The sequence below is a fragment of the Bison bison genome, unplaced genomic scaffold, assembly GCF_000754665.1.
Source record: "Bison bison bison isolate TAMUID 2011002044 unplaced genomic scaffold, Bison_UMD1.0 scf7180017864483, whole genome shotgun sequence".
NCBI lineage: Eukaryota > Metazoa > Chordata > Mammalia > Artiodactyla > Bovidae > Bison > Bison bison.
Window position 1 is genome coordinate 2,943,544 of NW_011495043.1, and position 20,945 is coordinate 2,964,488.

At 38.9% G+C, this 20,945-nt stretch overlaps 1 protein-coding gene and 1 pseudogene across 1 annotated transcript in view; both read right to left on the minus strand.

The window, feature by feature from the left end:
* ADGB (androglobin) overlaps positions 1-20,945 on the minus strand; it is a 190,793-nt gene that overhangs the window by 15,506 nt on the left and 154,342 nt on the right. The window contains exons 30-32 of the mRNA XM_010862563.1: positions 9,024-9,196; positions 2,875-3,051; positions 2,032-2,134 (exon numbers count right to left, since the gene is read on the minus strand). Coding sequence (XP_010860865.1) covers positions 2,032-2,134; positions 2,875-3,051; positions 9,024-9,196 — 453 coding nt within the window. The remainder of the gene's footprint in view (positions 1-2,031; positions 2,135-2,874; positions 3,052-9,023; positions 9,197-20,945) is intronic.
* Positions 5,270-7,367, minus strand: LOC105004825 (annotated as a pseudogene).

Sequence of the window (20,945 nt, forward strand, 5' to 3'; positions counted from 1 at the left end):
GTGATGGACAGGGAGGCCTGGCGTGCTGCAATTCATGGGGTCGCAAAGAGTCAGACACGACTGAGCAATGGATCTGATCTGATCTGATCTGACTGGGATGTTTTATCGTGATCTGAACAGTGGCTCCCGAGTATACATGTATGTGAAAATACATCAAGCTGTTCAATTAAAATATGTGTCTTTATTAACTGTAGTTTACATGATAAGGTCAGCCTTCTCTGAGCTCTATTCTCCACTTGGCTTTGTCCTTAACTGGTGGTGAATCCCAGTTTTAGCAAAGAATCCAGCTAAACTAGTTTGAGAATCTCCCCACCACTGATATCTAATTAAACTTCTTATCCTCCTCTTCCCCGACCCTTGATACCTAGTCAAATTCATAGAGGTATTTTTTCATTAGTTCCCTGCTTGTTATAAGTCTTCAGTTGTTTGTGTTGTGTTCAGAATTGAGTTCAATCTCTCTCCTCCTACAATGGTCTTGAATATAATCTTCTTTGCCATTTTTAACAAGTATTCAGTGCAATAAATTTTCTTTTACATAAACTTAACATAACTTTTAAAAACTTAATAATAAAATATAGAGCTTAATGAACAAGGACTGTATTCTATTCACCTTTATATTCCTAACATTATATTGAAAAGAAAGTGAAAGTATTAGTCACTCCATCATGTCCAACTCTTTATGACCCTGTGGACTGTAGCCCACCAGGCTCCTCTGTCCATGGGATTCTCCAGGCAAGAATACTGGAGTGGGTTGCCATTCCCTTCTCCAGGGGATCTTCCCAACCCAGAAACTGAACCCAGGTCTCCTGCATTGCAGGAAGATTCTTTACTGTTTGAGCTACCCAGAAAGCCATTACATTAGACTCTACTTATTACAGGAGTGAGTACTTTAAGAGTTAGAAATATTTAAATTTTTGTCAATTTTTAGATATATGATATAGGAAGAATAAGGTGACCCTCTGAGTTTTTGTCTCTAAATGCTATAAAATAGGAATAAATAGTAAGGTGTACCTCATAGTTGCCATAGGTTAAAGTCAGGTAATAAGCAAAAGCACTTTGCGCCCACCCCAGAAAAACAGGATTAGGATGAAATTTATTGTTTATACTTTTCATATGAAAAGTTATAGAACATTACTTTTATAACAGTTATTGAGTTATACTCCCAAAGATGTGAAAGTGGAAAAGCACAATTTGTGAAGTGAATGTCTTTAGCCTCCCTGGACAGTGCAGTGCGGTGATAGATGTAGGCAGATGAGTATTTGTGGGAAGACTCTTGGGTGACAAAGAGCACTGTCTGCTTGCTGGCTGTTTCTTGGTAGCTTGTGAATTTAGAAAGTTACTCTGGGTCTGTGTCCTGGTAAGTTGGAAATAATATTATATATCAGTGGGATGAAGTGAGTAGGAGATGAGATAGAAGTAAAGAATCTGTCGGCCAATGCAGAAGACGCATGTTTGACCCTGGCTGGGGAAGATCCCCTGCAGAAGGAAATGGCAACCCATTCCAGTATTCTTGCCTGGAAAATCCTATGATCAGAGGAACCTCGTGGGTTACAGTCCATGGGGTCACAAAGAGTTGGACATGACTTAGCAACTAAACAACAGCACCTGATTAGTATTTCATAATCCCAGACCCAAGCAAGTCGCTCAATAAAAGTAGTTAACTTCATTACTATGATTCTTATTGCTATTATTTATTGTTATTGGGATTAGAAAAGTGCCAGATTTATAGTTGTATCCCTGCCTTCAAGTTTATATACTGCTACTTTCTAACCAGACTGCACCCTTATTTCTGGTTTCATCTTTTCTAAAGTGGTGAAAATCATATCTACTTGGGGACAAAGTGAACATCTGCTTGGTAAAAAGAAAATGCTTCAGAACCTATTTTCTTATTGAACAGTCCATGACTTTACAATCCTATAAGGAAACAGATTCTGAATTTTTTCTTTTTAGCAAGCATGACTTGTTGACTAGCTATTAAGACGTGCAGGTAACGGCTCCATGCTTGGGGCAGCTGGGACAGGGCCCACTGACCTTCTTCCCCTGCTTTGATTTGGCTTTCAGACACAGGCACGCACTCAGCATCAGGCGTTTTCCTAATGAACTGGCTGAGATAATGGAGACGAGCCTGGGCAGCCTAAAAGACAGACAGCATCAACACATAGTCCAGGAAACACCATCTCAACAGTACTCGTGACAAGGGGAAATGTCAGTGAATATGGCAGTCTGGTCCAGGCCAGCTCTTACGAATCATCAAAGAAAAAAATTCTGAACCATTCATGATTTTGACAGTGATTTGTGAGAACTAGTGAAGAAGCAGTCCTAAAACTTAGACACTGGGCATGCCAGCTTAGATCCAATTGCTCCTGAACTGTTTTTGTCTGTCTCAATAACCCTGAGTTGGGGATATGAAACATATATAATAACAATGTTTCACTATGGCAATGATTCTTATATAAAATAGAGAGAGGGGGAATCATAAAGTACCTGTATTTCACAAGGGCAGTGCATGCTTCTTCTTTATCTAAGGCATGTTCAGAATACTTGAAAGCATGTATTAGACATTTTTATGCTTTTTTAGTTGGCAGTGTTAAGGACACAGAGTGTTAATCCCAGATGATGTGAAAGAACAAGGTGACCTAAGGTTTGGGCCATAAGTGGTACCATAATGTGCTTTGCTTTCGCAAGTCATCTGGGTATCCAGATAGTATTAATAACATTTCACAATGTGTCCAAATGTGGTCTTAATACTTAGTTAGTTGATGTCTGACAAAATTTCAGATATTTCCTAAAGGCTGTGGTTTCACCAATATGGCTCTTCCTTCAGACCACGCCCAGGAATGAAAGGTAAAGGACAATTTTTCAAACTCAGATAACCTTGATTGATCTTCCTGGCTCCGCCATCTCCCAGGCTTGCTTCATGGCTCGGATTTCATCTGCTCGTTCTGTATCTTTTTTCACTTCAAAAAATTCCGCTTCATTGTGCTCAGTGACCAGCCTCAGAATCCAGTAGGGTTTATTTGGGTCATCTTGTTGAGGGTGGGCAGCACACATCTGACAAGGCACAGTAAAAAAGTTTGGGTCAGATGCTTTCTTCCTTTCAAGAGGGTCTAGATTTTACCTTATGATCCATAATTTCAGTATTAAGTAGTTTACCCAAGAGAAATGAAAACATGTACTTGCAAAAAGACTTGGAAGATAACATTTATTATAGCCTCGTTCATAACAGCCAGAAAATGGAAAACGATATAAACATCTGTCAATTGATGAATGGATAAACCAACTGTAGTATATTACTTTGTTGTTGTTGTTTAGTCGGGAAGTTGTGTCAGACTCTTTGCGACCCTATGAACGGAAGCCCACCAGGCTCCTCTGTCCATGGGATTTCCCAGGCAAGAGTGGCTTGCTATTTCCTTCACCAGGGGATCTTCTCAATCCAGGAATCAAACCTATCTCTCCTGCTTGGAAGACAGATTCTTTACCATGAGCCACCTGGGAAGATCACATGGACCACTACTTAACATTAAAAAGTAATAAACTATTAATGCACACCATCGTGTGATTGAAGTTCACAGAGACAATATTCTGAAATAAAGAAGTTGAACATAGAAGAGTACATCTTGTATGATTCATTTGTAGGAAATTCCAGGACAGGAAAAACTTGTATGGGGGAGAGGTGTAGGGATGACATAATCCACTGTGGGGAGGTTTAGGGGAATTGCTAGGCTTATGGACATGGGCTATAACCTAAACCTTGACAGAGATATATAGGTACATGATGAGTGCACTTGGCAAAATTCATCTCACTGAAGTGTATATTTAATATTGCTGTATTTCATTGTATGCAAATTTCAACTGAAAACTATAAATAATTCTAAATTCCACTTAGGCTCATTCATACCATCTCTTTACATAAGGGCAGAAATAGTTATTTCCAAGTCTGTATATATTGATATACATTTGTTATGAAAGATAACATTTTGATGTCCTGTAGGATCACTTTCATGTACCTTAAGCTGGGAGATGATCGTCATAGGACTTGAAAATGTCTAAAAAATTGAGACTTATGGGTAGCAATCTGGTAGGGAGAGGAGCTTGAATCTGATGTGGTTTCTAGCACTTTCCATAAGACTGAGACAATGGCAATTATCCATATTACATAATGCAGATGGGGAAGTGGAGATTGGTGGGGCCACTGAATAAAGTTTTCATAAGCAGTTTGGTTTTAATGTTACCAAAAAGATCTCCTAGCTTTCTACAATATTCCTTTACTACTCTGATGAAAATTTAAATCTCACAATTGGAAATTCTTTTATTTGTTCTTTCTAAAGCACAGCACATAAGCTCTTGCCATCTTTCATACTGCTTGATAAATAAGTCTTTAAGAACCTTCTCCAGGATAAAGTTTTGATTAGGGAAGGGAACACTTTGAAGAACTAAGGGAAGGCCACGTGTCTGTAAGAATTTATGGATTGAATTTAGCTTGTTTGCTTTAACGTGGAATAGTTTTGTTGTAGTTGTTAACGATAGGACTATTTTCTCAGAAAATTCAAATAATTGATTTTATATCAGTGAATGATAAACTGGAGCTTCGTTTAGAAAAGTTAACACTCAACATTATCTTGAAGTTTCAAGGCAAAAAAAAGTGGTTGATTGGAACTTCATCTATATTTTTGAGCCACATAATGTTGCAAGAAACACATTTCAAATAGAAAACATCATCTGATTCTTTCACATTTCAAACATAATTGTAATTTGATAGAGAATGTTCCATTTTTCTGCATTTTTTTCAGATGATATTACACTAAAAGGCAACATTTGGACTGCAGAATACAGCTAGTGAGAACATAAGTAATGTAAATTTAGGAAGAGATTAGCTTCTTCATATGAAATAAGACCAGTGATCAAATAAATTCAACATGATTTTGGTGACTAAAGCAAAAATGCAAAGTGTATGATGTTTGGTTCATATGTTAATAAATTTTCAAACAACCAACAGTATCATACCAAAAGCTACTAAAATCAACTAGCACAATATTAAGATTCCTAAAACTTAGTTCATTATTAATGTCATAAAACCCAACTCCCATATGAATTCTGAAAGCAAACATACCCTTTGTACTTCACATGATGGTCTAAACATCATCTTTTTCAGGATTCCCTAGAACTTTTGGGTGTTTGAAAGTTACCTCATGCTGAATCCCACAATTCCATACTCAACTTGATGTATCTTCGGAACAGACTTTCATTTCGGAGAATATGCAGGCATTCCTCACAGTTTGGAAGAGAACAGAAGGCTTTCACACATGTCCATTTTTAGTTTTATCCAATCATTAGCTTTCTGAATAAATTTTTTGGACAATATTTCTGCAAGTTTTTCCATTTTTTCCTTATTTTCTTTCTATGGACTTCAATCTTTTTACCTGAATCTTATCCAGCCTTTTGTTTCAGCTTTCATCTAGAGTTAAGTGTTTACACGTTATGGGATTGAATCTAAAGTAGTAACAGGAAATAACAGAACATCAAGTATTATACGGGTTTTTTCTGTATCTGTAGCACTGTTGATAACTTCAGTTTGGTTTTCAAGTGTGTGTATGTCACAGTTTTTCTCACATCACTCTCATAATGTCCAATGCCCAATATTCCATGTCCTAGGCACGCTAATCGGATGTCTGACCAAAGACATTTACACTCATTCGTTGCTAATACTGAGGGGTTAGTTGGAACCAAACTTCCCTCTTGATGAAGATCATTTTCCAAATGCACACTTTGCAAAGTAGCCTGAAGGAGCAGATGCAGCTCTGGTGGCCTACCACATCTTATACTGACAGCCTTCCAACTACTAAGAGCTAGTAATAAAAGCTGTGGGCATTATCCTTCTGTTTACTGTGGTACCTACTGCAGCTACCTTAAGACTTCTGGGATTTCTTGCTATTCCTATCATCAGTGTGTATCCCATTTTATCCTTAAGAATATTTCGCAAAGTTTGACTATCATAAAATGCAGGGCTCCAATTCATTCTGACGGTTCCAACAAGTACATTTTGTGAAAACACATCCTATCTTCATTTTTGACAGAGTTCCTTACATTCACCCAAGGACATATGAAATGATTCCAATGTGAAGCTAATATGGTGCTTGTACTTCCACCACAAATGCAATCAAAGAACTGATAAACTGGCTTGTGTGTGAGTTCAACTGATTTCCATAATGTCTGAAGAGTTGTCACATCCCTTATTCCTCCATCATCAATTGTGCAAATTCTTCCTTTCACTGGATTCATGTAGCTAAATTAAAGCCAACATTTTTCTAAATACAGTCTGTAAAATGCCATCTTCAATTTGTCTCAGTCCTAAAAAATATGGAGTAATTCTTTCCTTGGCAGCCACTCCTTTTCCCTAAGGAAATTTTTGAAGATGAATGTCACTTCTTCAATCCATTAATGCAGAGCTTTGGGTCAGTTGTTCTTAATGCTTGAATGAATGCCCAGGTTCTGTCATCAATACCTATCCTGGCACTTTTTTCTTATTGAAGAGATAAATGTTTTTTCTTCTCTCCTTTTTTGTCTTTGCTCCTAGTCTTGCTTACTTTTAACTGCCTCTTCCTGGAACTGAATCATACTTTAATTTGGTAACGAGTACACCAATATAACTACCTACACTAAAGCTCATCCACCTTCATTGAAATGAGTAAGAGAGTTTGCAATACTTTGCTTAGTATTAATAGAAGCTAGAGGAAGCTCAAGTGACCCACTTGGACCTACAGGCTTGTCCACAGCATATAAAGAAGATTCTGAGTCTAGCTTCTTACAAGTCAGGACACCAATAACTGAAGAACTGTATTTTCTCTTTTCAGTGTTTCTATTTTCAATTTATGATTTGTCTTGGAAATGTCTATTTCTTTTTTTTTGAGACTTTTCCCCTCACCTTTCAGGCATGAATTAATATGATTTGATAAAAGATAGAATGACTCTCCAAATTTTGTGGTTAAACCATTTGTGCTATGAAAACGACTTTGTTTACTCTTCCTTCATCTTTATACCCTGACTTCTCTTTTCTGCTGATTTAACACTATTTTTTCAGAGATTTGGCAGTTTGCTTAACATTTACCTGTTTTCATTGGCCACTGTAGGATACTTTTCTTAATATTTGAGAACTTGCTTTATTGAGCTAAACATGAAATCATTTCATTCTGATTGCCAAAACAGCCTTTGAAACAAAGTTCAAGGGTGACATATGAATGCTCACTTTTCTAAGTCCCTTAGGAGCACAAATGCTAAATTTCAAGATTCTAATATATAAACCTTGGTTGCTTGTAGAGTACCAGTGTTACTTGAAGTACGCGCTTCATTGTGGTCTGTTTACACTTCATTTTGCTTTTACGAAATCCTCTTTGTAGGCTGATGTGGCTTATCCTCCAATAATGGTGAGGTGGGCCTAAGAAATACAGTTGCTTGCTTCTCTACTTCTTCAAAAGACCATTTGCATTATGGGATGCAGGCTGAAACTGCTTTTGTAACAGTGGCAATTCTCCTCTTCCTGGCATCGACATCGGACTGGAGCTGGCTTGCAACAGCTGAGCTTTCAACGCAAACAGAAGAGCAGCACCCTAAGCACCACCAGCCCCTCAGTTTCCCCTTGTCACCAGTGGAAGTTAAGTTAAGGTTATTTACCTTTCAATGTATCCAAAGGTATACACTAAGAACTAAGAAATTACACCTTGAAAATGCAAGTGGACAGGTATTTCTATGACTGGAGTATGGGAAAATGGTGTCATCATCTTTGAATCTGTTCATTTTTCTTTAGTGTCTGTTTTACTACCAATTGGAGAAGGAAATGGCAACCCACTCCAGTATTCATGCCTGGAAAATCCCATGGACTGAGGAGCCTGGTGGGCTACACTCCATGGGGTCGCAAAGAGTCGGACATAACTGAGCGACTTCTGTGTGTTACTACCAATATACTATTTGGTTAACCAAGCTGGGAGATATCCTTTGTTCCTTCTTGCTGTTTGTCACCCCCTTTGGATTAATAACTACATACTGAGTTTGTTTCTTAGCTCAGACCAGTTTGTTTTTTAGTTCTTTATTTGTCTTCTTCCTTTCTTTGACCTGTATCTGAAACAGCTTGTACTCTTTTGTCTGGACTATTGCACTGCTTTCTGATGGTCTTCCTATCTCTAGTATTTTTGCCTTTAATTTCATACCTTTAATAGTCATCAAGGTATCTGAAATGTAAATCTCATCATGTCAATACACTTCTTAAAGGCCCCACCTCCCACCCCCCAGCTCTGCATAGCCTAAGCTGCAAGCACCAATGATGGGAAGATTTTGTCCTTACAGATAATTTGTCTTGAGTTCAGTGTTTAAACAGCTTGAATCTGAGTATCTTTAGGATTGTACTTGTACTCCTCAAATTTCCCACCCACATACTCCTCCTTACCCCTAATCATTGGGATTACTTAACAGGCAGTGAAAAAATTTGGAATCAGGATCCCTGGCTTGTAGAGTCCCACCTTTCTAACCAGGCTTGAAGGCTCCTCTCCATTTGACCCTTACTTAACCTCATAACTTAGTGACTAAAAAAACAGATGGTGTTGGATTTTGCCTCAGCATGTCTTTGATCACTGATTCAGTTCAGGATTCCTCTAGGCAGAGGTACCTATCCTTTCTACCACTGTGTATATCATATGTAACATCACAACTCTCTTTTTACTTCAGTCTCCTCCATTAGACTGTGAGTTCTTTGAAGGTAGGGGTTGTATAATGTTAACATCAGAAATCCAAGTCCCCAAAACATCTTACATATTAAAAGCTCAATTAATGCTTTTTGATACTAAACTAAAGAAGACTGCTTACAGAAGATGTCCAAGGAATTGGGCATTTAAAATATTTAAAGTATCTAGATGATTGCTGGACACAAGGAGATGGAATTTTTTTGATTTTTTCCTTAAAAGATATGGTTAAATAGTGACCCAAGGAGCCTAAAGCTATGAAGCGATTCTGATAAGAAAGAGCATCACACCCACCTGAGGCTCAAAGCGAGGTGCTTGTTTTTCTTTGGCTGTCTTTTCTTTCTCAGAAGACTTTTCTTTACCTTTTCTTGTTGCTTTGGAAGTTCCTGAAGATTTTTGTCCCTCACTAATAGTGTGGGAATCTGGACTTCCTAAGGTAATTAATTCCTCATGTTTCTCTCCATGTGCTAGTGGAAAAAAAAGGAAACCAGTGAGTCATAATATAACATATCATATAGGAAGAAGGGAAGAAGTCAAAGAAAAATGGTTAGTACAGACCTTTGTATTTTTTTTTTCTTTTTTTAAACAAACAAGTAAGCAAATGAACAGAATTTTTATAAAGACGTATGAGACTCACTTGTATACAATCGAGAGATAATTCACATACTATAAACTCCCCATTGAAATTATAAATCTGTAGTTTTGGTTTATTCATAAAGTTATGTAATGATCACTACTATCTAATTTATTCCTGATCTGGATGTTCTTAGGTCCTTTTCTTGCCTAATTGCCTTGACTAATATCTTCAGTACAATGTTGAATTGATTTATCTCTGTTTTAATATTTATTAATCCCTTCCCACTGCCTATTTTGGGTTTAGTTTTTTCTTTCTTTTCCAGTTTTCTAGATTTTTTTTTTAAGGTGGAAAGTTATTGATTTGAGATCTTTGTTCATTTTAAATGCAAGCATTTACAGCTATAAATTTCCCTCCTAGTACTGCTTTCATTGGGCTTCCCAGGTGGTGCTAGCCGTAAAGAACCCACCTGCCAATGCAGGAGACATAAGAGACATGGGTTCAATCCCTGGGTAGGGAAGATCCTCTGGAAGAGGGCATGGCAACTCACTCCAGTATTCTTGCCTGGAGAATTCCATGGACAGAGGATTCTGTTGGACTCTGGTCCACAGGGTCACAAAGAGTTGGACACAACTGAAGTGACTTAGCACTCATGCAGGCACTGCTTTCGTGGCATCTGGTATGTTTTGCTATGTTGTTAATTGTTTTTCATTCATCTCTAAGTACTTTTAAATTTCCCTTATAGTGCACTTCATGTGGGTATGAGTTACTGCCTACTGTCCTTTGATTTCAGCCTGAACGACTTCCTCTGGTGTTTCTCATAGAGCAGATTTGTTGGTAACATTTTTTCAGTTTTTGTTTTTCTGGAAATGAGGCTTTGAAAGAGATTCAGTTCCATTTTCCTGTACCAGGAACACAGATTGTTAGATTTCAAAGACACTGCTTTGCTGGAGACCATGGGATGGGACTGGGACAAGTAAAAACCCTATAAACCTTCCTGTCCTTAAAGAGATAGGGTCATTTTTCTGGAAAAGAGCCTTTGATGATTTCTAGAATTCTAAAAGTTGATAATCTCTGCTAGTTTTTTTTTATTGAGGATTTAATTTTTTAAATCCTTTTTATATTTTTTTGGTATTTCCATTGATGTTCTCATGGATTTCTTTTCTTCTTTTAACCTTCTGAGTTATCTCTGCACGATGTTTGTCTGGAGCAGAATCCTGAGAGAATGGAGAGTTCACATAGGCCAGTTTTCTCACAGTTGCCTGGAGACCTTGTCATAAGAGCATGAAATAGCGAAAAGCTCTGTGGAGGTAGGTGAGATTCCATTCCGAACAGCTCAGCCCTTGAATGTGATGAGTAGGCAAAGTAAAAAACGAACTGATTTAACTTGTGGGCGGAAAAGTGAAAATAATAAGACCACAGAAAGAAAATAAGGTTACTTAAATGAGAGTAAGAGTGAGGCACAAGGGTAGAGAAATGATGAATCATGGCAACTGAACCAAGAGACAAAGAAGGAAGGAAGACAAAGATTTTTATAGGAAGCCACACAATAAAATCATCTTCTATCAGAAACTCAGGGGAGAATGTAGAGACAATGCAAAGGACATGTTTTCTCTTTGGTTTTTTTGAGATCCTTGGTTAGCCAAAAACTTTGACGGTGAAAAAGCACTACTTGCACAGAAATGGGAGCCCATGTATTTCAGCACTGCTTCCCTGCAGAGCCCCTCATGGTGCCTCTGGTACATACAGATGGTGCAGTACCAGCTCTCCACCTGTAGCCCAGGTATGAGAAAACTGGGCCTTGACCAGTCTCATTGGCTATTACCCCAGTAAAATGCAGGTCCTAGAAGTCTCAATGGCAGCAAAGTCAGGATTTAACTATATGTTAGAGATCTATCTATCTGTGACCAGTGCTACATAACAGGACCTCATAAAAGCTGGAGTAGAGGAAGTCATTCCTTATCATAAAGCAGCAATTCACAATTGTAATGAATGTATGAATTACTCAGGAAGACTGAAAAATGTAGATCTTGAAGCCCAAACCTCAGTCAAACCCCTTAGAGTTTAATATTGTTGTTGTTGTTCACTTGCTCAGTTGTGTCTGACTCTTGCGACCCCATTGGATTACAGCACACTAGGCTTTCCTCTCCTTCACTATCTCCTGGAGTTTTCTCAAACATATGCATTAAGTTGTTGATGGCATCCAACCTTCTCATCCTCTGTCACCCCCTTCTCCTCCTGCCTTCATCTTTCCCAGCATCAGGGTCTTTTCCAGTGAGTCAGTTCTTTGCATCAGGTGGCCAAAGTATTGGAGCTTCAGCTTCAGCATCAGTCCTTCCAATGATTATTCAGGATTGTTTTCCTGTAGGATTACTGGGTTTGATCTCCTTGCAGTCCAAGGGACTCTCAAGAGTCTTCAGTCTTCTCCAGCACCACAGTTCAAAAGCATCAATTCTTCAGTGCTCAGCCTTCTTTATGGTCCAACTCTCACATCTGTACATGACTACTGGAAAAATCATAGCCTTGACTATATAGACCCTTGATGGCAAAGTGATGTTTCTGCTTTTTAATACACTGTCTAGGTTTGTCATAGTTCTTCTTCCAAGAAGCAAGCGTCTTTTAACTGATATGGAGCCCAGAAATGTACAGATTTAAAACTACCTCAAGTAGTTCTGGGAGAAGGCAATGGCACCCCACTCCAGTACTCTTGCCTGGAAAATCCCATGGACGGAGGAGCCTGATAGGCTGCAGTCCATGAGGTCGCTATGAGTTGGACACAACTGAGTGACTTCACTTTGACTTTTCACTTTCATGCATTGGAGAAAGAAATGTCAACCCACTCCAGTATTCTTGCCTGGAGAATCCCAGGGACGGGGGAGCCTGGTGGGCTGCCGTCTATGGGGTCGCACAGAGTCGGACACGACTGAAGTGACTTAGCAGCAGCAGCAAGTAGTTCTGAGTCATACTTAAGACTTTTAAGCAATGTATACAGCTTTCCCTTTCCATCGAAGCAAATGCTGCAAAGAGCTGGGCTGAACGGAAGAATACCACTGAGTGAGAGTTCAATGAAGCTGAAGGTAACTTTGATTTTTATTTTATTTATTTATTTATTTTATATTTAGAAAAATTATTTATTTTAATTGGAGGCTAATTACTTTACAATATTGTAGTGGTTTTTGCCATACATTGACATGAATCAGCCATGGGTGTACATGTGTTCCCCATCCTGAACCCCTCTCCCACCACCCTCCCCATACCACTCATGGGTCATCCCAGTGCACCAGCCCTCAACACCCTGTCTCATGCGTCGAACCTGGACTGGCAATCTGTTTCACATATGATAATATACAAGTTTCGACGCTATTCTCTCAAATCATCCCACCCTCGCCTTCTCCCACAGAGTCCAAAAAAACTGTTCTATACATCTGTTTCTCTTTTGCTGTCTCTCATGTAGGGTTATCATTACCATCTTTCTAAATTCCAGATATATGCATTAGTATACTATATTGGTGTTTTTCTTTCTGACTTACTTCACTCTTATAATAGACTCCAGCTTCATCCACCTAATTAGAACTGATTAAAATGTATTCTTTTTAATGGCTGGGTAATATTCCATTGTGTATATGTACCACAGCTTTCTTATCCATTCATCTGCTGATGGACATCTAGGTTGCTTCCATGTCCTGGCTATTATAAACAGTGCTGTGATGAACATTGTGGTACACATGTCTCCTTCAATTCTGGTTTCCTCAGTGTGTATGCCCAGTAGTGGGATTGCTGGGTCATATAGCAGTTCTATTTCCGGTTTTTTTAAGGAATCTCCACACTGTTTTCCACAGTGGCTGTACTAGTTTGCATTCCCACCAACAGTGTAAGAGGGTTCCCTTTTCTCCACATCCTCTTCAGCATTTATTATTTGTAGACTTTTGGATAGTAGCCATTCTGACTGGCATGAGATGGTACCTCATTGTGGTTTTGATTTGCATTTCTCTGATAATGAGTGATGTTGAGCATCTTTTCATGTGTTTGTTAGCCATCTGTATGTCTTCTTTGGAGAAATGTCTGTTTAGTTCTTTGGCCCATTTTTTGATTGAGTCATTTATTTTTCTGGAATTGAGCTGCAGGAGTTGCTTGCATATTTTTGAGATTAGTTGTTTGTCCGTTGCTTCATTTGCTGTTATTTTCTCCCATTCTGAAGGCTGTCTTTCACCTTGCTTATAGTTTCTTTCATTGTGCAAAAGCTTTTAAGTTTAATTAGGTCCCATTTGTTTATTTTTGCTTTTATTTCTGTTTCTCTGGGAGGTGGGTCATAGAGGATCCTGCTGTGATTTATGTCGGAGAGTGTTTTGCCTATGTTTTCCTCTAGGAGTTTTATATGTTTAGATCTTTAATCCATTTTGAGTTTATTTTTTGTGTATGGTGTTAGAAAGGGTTATAGTTTCAATCTTTTACAAGTAGTTGACCAGTTTTATGGCAGAAAGTGAAGAGGAACTAAAAAGCCTCTTGATGAAAGTGAAAGAAGAGAGTGAAAAAGTTGGCTTAAAGCTCAACATTCAGAAAAGTAAGATCATGGCATCTGGTCCCATCACTTCATGGCAAATAGATGGGGAAACAGTGGAAACAGTGTCAGACTTTATTTTGGGGGGCTCCAAAATCACTGCAGATGGTGACTGTAGCCATGAAATTAAAAGACGCTTACTCCTTGGAAGGAAAGTTATGATCAACCTAGATAGCATATTAAAAAGCAGAGATATTATTTTGCCAACAAAGGTACATCTAGTCAAGGCTATGGTTTTTCTAGCAGTCATGTATGGATGTGAGAGTTGGACTGTGAAGAAGGCTGAGCGCCAAGAATTGATGCTTTTGAACTGTGGTATTGGAGAAGACTTTTGAGAGTCCCTTTGACTGCAAGGCGATCCAACCAGTCCATCCTAAAGGAAATCAGTTCTGGGTGTTCATTGGAAGGACTGATGCTAAGCTGAAACTCCAATACTTTGGTCACCTCATGCAAAGAGTTGACTCACTGGAAAAGACCCTGATCCTGGCAGGGATTGGGGGCAGGAGGTGAAGGGGACAACAGAGGATGAGATGACTGGATGGCATCACTGACTTGATGGACATGAGTTTGAGTGAACTCTGGGAGTTGGTGATGGACAGGGAGGCCTGGCTTGCTGTGGTTCATGGGGTCACAAAGAGTCGAACACAACTGAGTGACTTGACTGAACTGAACTGACCAGTTTTCCCAGCACCACTTGTTAAAGAGATTGTCTTTTCTCCATTGTATATTCTTGCCTCCTTTGTCAAAGATAAGTGTCCATAGGTGTGTGGATATGTCTCTGGGCTTTCTATTTTGTTCCATTGATTTATATTTCTGTCTTTGTGCCAGTACCATGCTGTCTTGATGACTGTAGCTTTGTAGTATAGCCTGGAGTCAGGCAGGTTGATTCCTCCAGTTCCATTCTTCTTTCTCAAGTTTGCTTTGGCTGTTCGGGGTTTTTTGTATTTCCATACAAATTGTGAAATTATTTGTTCTAGTTCTCTAAAAAATACTGTCAGTAGCTTGATAGGGATTGCATTGAATCTATAGATTGCTTTGGGTAGTATACTCATTTTCACTATATTGATTCTTCCAATCCATGAACATGGTATATTTCTCCATCTATTTGTGTCCTCTTTGATTTCTTTCATCAGTGTTTTATAGTTTTTTATATATAGGTCTTTTGTTTCTTTTTTTTTTTTTTTTGCTTCCATGAAGACAATTTTTATTTTTCTTCTTTACATTTTATTTTGGATATGCCTTAGCTAGATTAAGAGAAAACAAGGATTTGAAAAGCAGAGTATCCCTTTTATTATAGTTTCTTTTTACATAACCTTTTCGACCTAGATTCAGGTCTCTCTCCCATCAAAGGAGAAGGGTCCTGCACATTACAACAGGCAAAAAAAAGGCTTTTAGGAAATAAAATATTTTAAATTGATTCATTACAATTTTTCAATTTTATTGAGTACATTGGAAGGTGGGAAAAAGGCAGGAGGGAAAGATGGTGCTTCAAACAGCCTGTAGGTAGATATATTCCCAAGTATTTTGTTCTTTTCGTTGCAATGGTGAATGGAATTATTTCCTTAATTTCTCTTTCTGTTTTCTCATTGTTTAGTGTATAGGAATGCAAGGGATTTCTGTGTGTTAATTTTATATCCTGCAACTTTACTATATTCATTGATTAGCTCTAGTAATTTTCTGGTGGAGTCTTTAGGGTTTTCTATGTAGAGGATCATGTCATCTGCAAACAGTGAGAGTTTTACTTCTTTTCCAATCTGGATACCTTTTATTTCTTTTTGCTCTGATTGCTGTGGCCAAAACTTCCAAAACTATGTTGAATAATAGTGGTGAGAGTGGGCACCCTTGTCTTGTTCCTGACTTTAGGGGAAATGCATTCAATTTTTCACCATTGAGGATAATGTTTGCTGTGGGTTTGTCATATACAGCTTTTATTATGTTGAGGTATGTTCCTTCTGTGCCTGCTTTCTGGAGGGTTTTTCTCATAAATGAATGCTGAATTTTGTCAAAGGCTTTCTCTGCATCTGTTGAGATAATTATATGGTTTTTATCTTTCATTTTGTTAAAGTGGTGTATTATGTTGATTGATTTGTGGATATTAAAGAATCCTTGCATCCCTGGGATAAAGCCCACTTGGTCATGATGCATGACCTTTTTAATATGTTGTTGGATTTTGTTTGCTAAGGATTTTTGCGTCTATATTCATCAGTGATATTGGCCTGTAGTTTTCTTTTTTTATGGCATCTTGATCTGGTTTTGGTATTAGGGTGATGGTGGCCTCATAGAATGAGATTGGAAGTTTACCTTCTTCTAATTTTCTGGAAGAGTTTGAGTAGGATAGGTGTTAGCTCTTCTCTAAATTTGTGGTATAATTCAGCTGTGAAGCCGTCTGGTCCTGGGCTTTTGTTTGATGGAAGATTTCTGATTACAGTTTCAATTTCCGTGCTTGTGATGGGTCTGTTAAGATTTTCTATTTCTTCCTGGTTCAGTTTTGGAAAATTATACTTTTCTAAGAATTTGTCCCTTTCTTCCATTTTATTGGCATATAGTTGCTAATAGTAGTCTCTTATGATCCTTTGTAGTTCAGTGTTGTCGTGATTTCTCCATTTTAATTTCTAATTTTGTTGATTTGATTCTTCTCCCTTTGTTTCTTGATGAGTCTGGCTAATGGTTTGTCAATTTTATTTATCTTCTTAAAGAGTCAGCTTTTAGATTTGTTGATTTTTTGCTATGGTCTCTCTTTTTTTTCTTTTGCATTTTTTCTGTCCTAATTTTTAAGATTTCTTTCCTTCTATTAACCCTGGGGTTCTTCATTTCTTCCTTTTCTAGTTGCTTTAGGTGTAGAGTTTGGTTATTTATTTGACTTTTTTCTTGTTTCTTGAGGTAAGCCCTTATTGCTATGAACCTTCCCCTTAGCACTGCTTTTACAGTGTCCCATAGGTTTTGGATTGTTGTCTTTTGATTTTCATTCATTTCTATGCATATTTTGATTTCTTTTTTTATTTCTTCTCTGATTTGTTGGTTATTTAGCCTCCATATGTTGGGATTTTTAATAGTTTTTCTCCTGTAATTGAGATCTAATCTTACTGTGTTGTGGTCAGAAAAGATGGTTGGAATGATTTTAATTTTTTTGAATTTACCAAGGCTAGATTTATGGCCCAGGATGTGATTTATCCTGGAGAAGCTTCCGTGTGCACGTGAGAAAAAGGTGAAATTCATTGTTTTGGGGCTATAGATATCAATTATGTCTAACTGGTCCATTTTGTCATTTAAAGTTTCTGTTTCCTTGTTAATTTTCTGTTTAGTTGATCTATCCATAGGTGTGAGTAGGGTATTAAAGTCTCCCACTATTATCGTTATTGTTAATTTCCTCTTTCATATTTGTTAGCATTTGCCTTACATATTGTGGTGCTCCTATGTTTGGTGCATATATATTTATAATTGTTATATCTTCTTCTTGGGTTGATCCTTTGATCATTATGTAGTGTCCTTCTTTGTCTCTTTTCACAGTCTTTATTTTAAAATCTATTTTATCTGATATGAGTATTGCTACTCCTGCTTTCTTTTGATCTCCATTTGCGTGAAATATCTTTTTCCAGCTCTTCCCTTTCAGTCTTTATGTGTCCCTTGTTTTGAGGTGGATCTCTTGTAGACAGCATATATAGGGGTCTTATTTTTGTATCCATTCAGCCAGTCTTTGTCTTTTGGTTGGGGCATTCAACTCATTTACATTTAAGGTAATTATTGATAAGTATGATCCCATTGCTATTTATTGTTTTGAGTTTGAGTTTATACACCCTTTCTGTGTTTCTTGTCTAGAGAAGATCCTTTAGCATTTGTTGAAGTGCTGGTTTGGTGGAGCTGAATTCTCTGAGCTTTTGCTTGTCTGTAAGGCTTTTGATTTCTCCTTCATATTTGAATGAGATCCTTGCTGGGTATAGTAATCTGGGTTGTAGGTTTTTCTCTTTCATCATTTTAAGTATGTCCTGCCATTCCCTTCTGGGCTGAAGAGTTTCTATTGAAAGATCAGCTGTTATCCTTATGGGAATTCCCTTGTGTGTTATTTGTTGTTTTCCCCTTGCTGCTTTTAATATTTGTTCTTTGTGTTTGATCTTTGTTAATTTGATTATTATGTGTCTTGGAGTGTTTTGCCTTGGGTTTATTCTGTTTGGGACTCTCTGGGTTTCTTGGACTTGGGTGACTATTTCCTTCTCCATTTTAGGGAAGTTTTCAACCATTATCTCCTCAAGTATTTTCTCATGGCCTTTCTTTTTGTCTTCTTCTTCTGGGACTCCTATGATTCGAATGTTGGGGCATTTAACATTGTCCCAGAGGTCCCTGAGGTTGTCCTCATTTCTTTTAATTCTTTTTTTTTTTTCTCTCTGTTTCATTTATTTCTACCATTCTATCTTCTGCCTCACTTATCCCATCTTTTGCCTCCATTATTCTATTGTTGGTTCCCTCCAGCGTGTTTTTGATCTCATTTATTACATTAGTCATTATTGATTGACTCTTTTTTATTTCTTCTAGGTCCTTGTTAAACATTTCTTGCATCTTCTCAATCCTTGTCTCCAGGCTATTTATCTGTAACTCCATTTTGTTTTCAAGATTTTGGATCATTCTCACTATTATTATTCTGAATTCTTTTTCAGGTAGACTCCCTATCTCCTCCTCTTTTGTTTGGTTTGGTGGGCATTTATCCTGTTCTTTTACCTGCTGAATATTTCTCTGCCTTTTCATCTTGTTTAGATTGCTGTGTTTTGGGTGGCCTTTCTGTATTCTGCCAGTTTGTGGTTCCTCCTTATTGTGGAGGTTCCTCCCTGTGGGTGGGGTTGGACGAGTGGCTTGTCAAGATTTCCTGGTTGGGGAAGCTTGTGTCAGTGTTCTGGTGGATGGAGCTGGATTTCTTCTCTCTGGAGTGCAATGAAGTGTCCAGTAGTGAGTTTTGAGATGTCTGTGGGTTTGGTGTGACTTTGGGCAGCCTGTATATTAAAGCTTGGGGCTCTGTTCCTGCATTGCTGGAGCATTTGTGTGGTTTGTCTTGCTCTGGAACTTGTTGGCTCTTGGGTTGTGCTTGGTTTCAGTGTAGGTATGGAGACTTTTGGATGAGTTCTTATCAATTAATGTTCCCTGGAGTCAGGAGTTCTCTGGTGTTATCAGGTTTTGGACCTAAGCCTCCTGCCTCTGGTTTTCAGTCTTATTCTTACAGTAAGCCTCAAGACTTCTCCATCCATACAACACCAATGATAAAATATCTAGGTTAATGGTGAAAAGATTCTCCACAGTGAGGGACACCCAGAGAGGTTCACAGAGTTACATGGAAAAGAGAAGAGGGAGGAGGGAGATAGAGGTGACCAGGAGGAGAAGAGGGGGAATCAAAAGGAGAGAGAGCAGTCTAGCCACTAATCAATTCCCTATGCACTCTCCACAGTCTGGAACCCTCAACGAGGTTCACGAAGTTACACAGAGAAGAGAAGAGGGAGGAAGGAGATAGAGGTGACCAGGAGGAGAAAAGGGGGAATCAAAAGGAGAGAGAGAAATCTAGCCAGTAATCAGTTCCCTAAGTGTTCTCCACAGCCTGGAACACACAAAGAGATTCATAGATTTGGGTAGAGAAGAGAAGGGGGAAGGAGTAAATAGAGGTGACCTGGGGGAGAAAAAGGAGAGTCAAAAGGGGGACAGAGTAATCAAGACAGTAATCACACTCCTCAGTAAAAATGGGTACTGAAGATTGGGTTCTTAAAGGTACAAAATTGATAACATACCAAAAAGCAAAGGTGAAAAATCTAGAGTAGAGGTTAGACTCTCAAAAATACAATATTAAAAAAAAAAATCACAAAAATTATAAAAAATATATGAAGTTTGCCTTAAAAATAGGGTCTTATTTTTTTTGCAAAGTAATAGTAGGTTATAAAAATAAAAATTAAAGGAATAATAGAGGACTTAAAATTTTAAAAAAATGATAATACTAAAAATATATCTAGGAATTTCTCTAGAGCTGTTGCAAGCAGGGTGGGGTCAGTTCAGTTTCAGATAGGTCCTTGTTCCAGCTTATGCTTCTCAAGATCTATAGGCCCCTCCAACATAGTCGGTGCTAACTACAGGGTTTTAATCTGTTGTACCTGTCACTTCCAAAGCGGTTCCCTCTGTTTATTTTGGCTTCTTCTGTTTGCAGTTCTCTTCAGTGTCTAATTTCCACCCTGACACAAGGGGGTGAAGGTGGTCACTTATTTAGACTCACGTTCAGTTGTGCTGTGGGGAGGAACACTGCAAACAAATATCACTGGCGTCTGTGGGGAGTGCTCGCAGTGTCTGGGCCACACTGGGTTTGCCCCCACTCACGGCGTGTATGCTTTCCCAATCTACACTGCTCAGGCTCTGGGTTGCTCTGCAGAGGAACTGTCTAAAATGGGCCCTGGGTTGTGTGCACTTCCCAGGTCTAAACCGCTCAGGTTCTGGTTCTCGGGTACTCCACACAGGTGCAGACTTGGTTGGCCTGCGTTTTGTGCCCTTCCCAGGTCCGAGCAGCTCAGGCGACCAGGTGCTTGGTGAGTGCATTCTCCCCAGCTGAGGTGTGCATCTTATCGCCTCCCCTGTCCCAGCCGCTCTGTTTCCTGGGTGTGCAGTGGGCGCTGTCTCAGGTGTGCTGTGTGTCTACTGGGGAGCTGATCTCTGGCTGCAACCCTTCCAGAGGATGTCAACTGTCCAGAATCCCAGGAAGTCTTGGTTAGCAACTGGGAGCCTGCTCGCAGTTTGGTAGAGGATACCGTCTCCGGGGCCGAGATTGCCCCTTTCTGGTTCTGGCTGCTGCCTGCCTGCCTCCCTGCCTCTGGCGGGGGATGGGCTGGTCTGCAGCTGGCTAGCTCTCCTCTGGTATTCGCTCAGTCCTTTGTTGTGTGAGCGGCCTGGCAGTGCCTTAGGTTAGGGCTTTTCGCGGGATAGTTCTCTCTCTCTCTCTCTCTTGTTTTCCCTCTCTCTGGCTATCCCACAGTTTGGGTTGCTATCTCACCTTTCTTCCCTCAGATTGCCCTCAGGGCATTCAGGCCTGGTCCTTATCCTAAGCAATGCAGCCCACGCCTCCCTATTC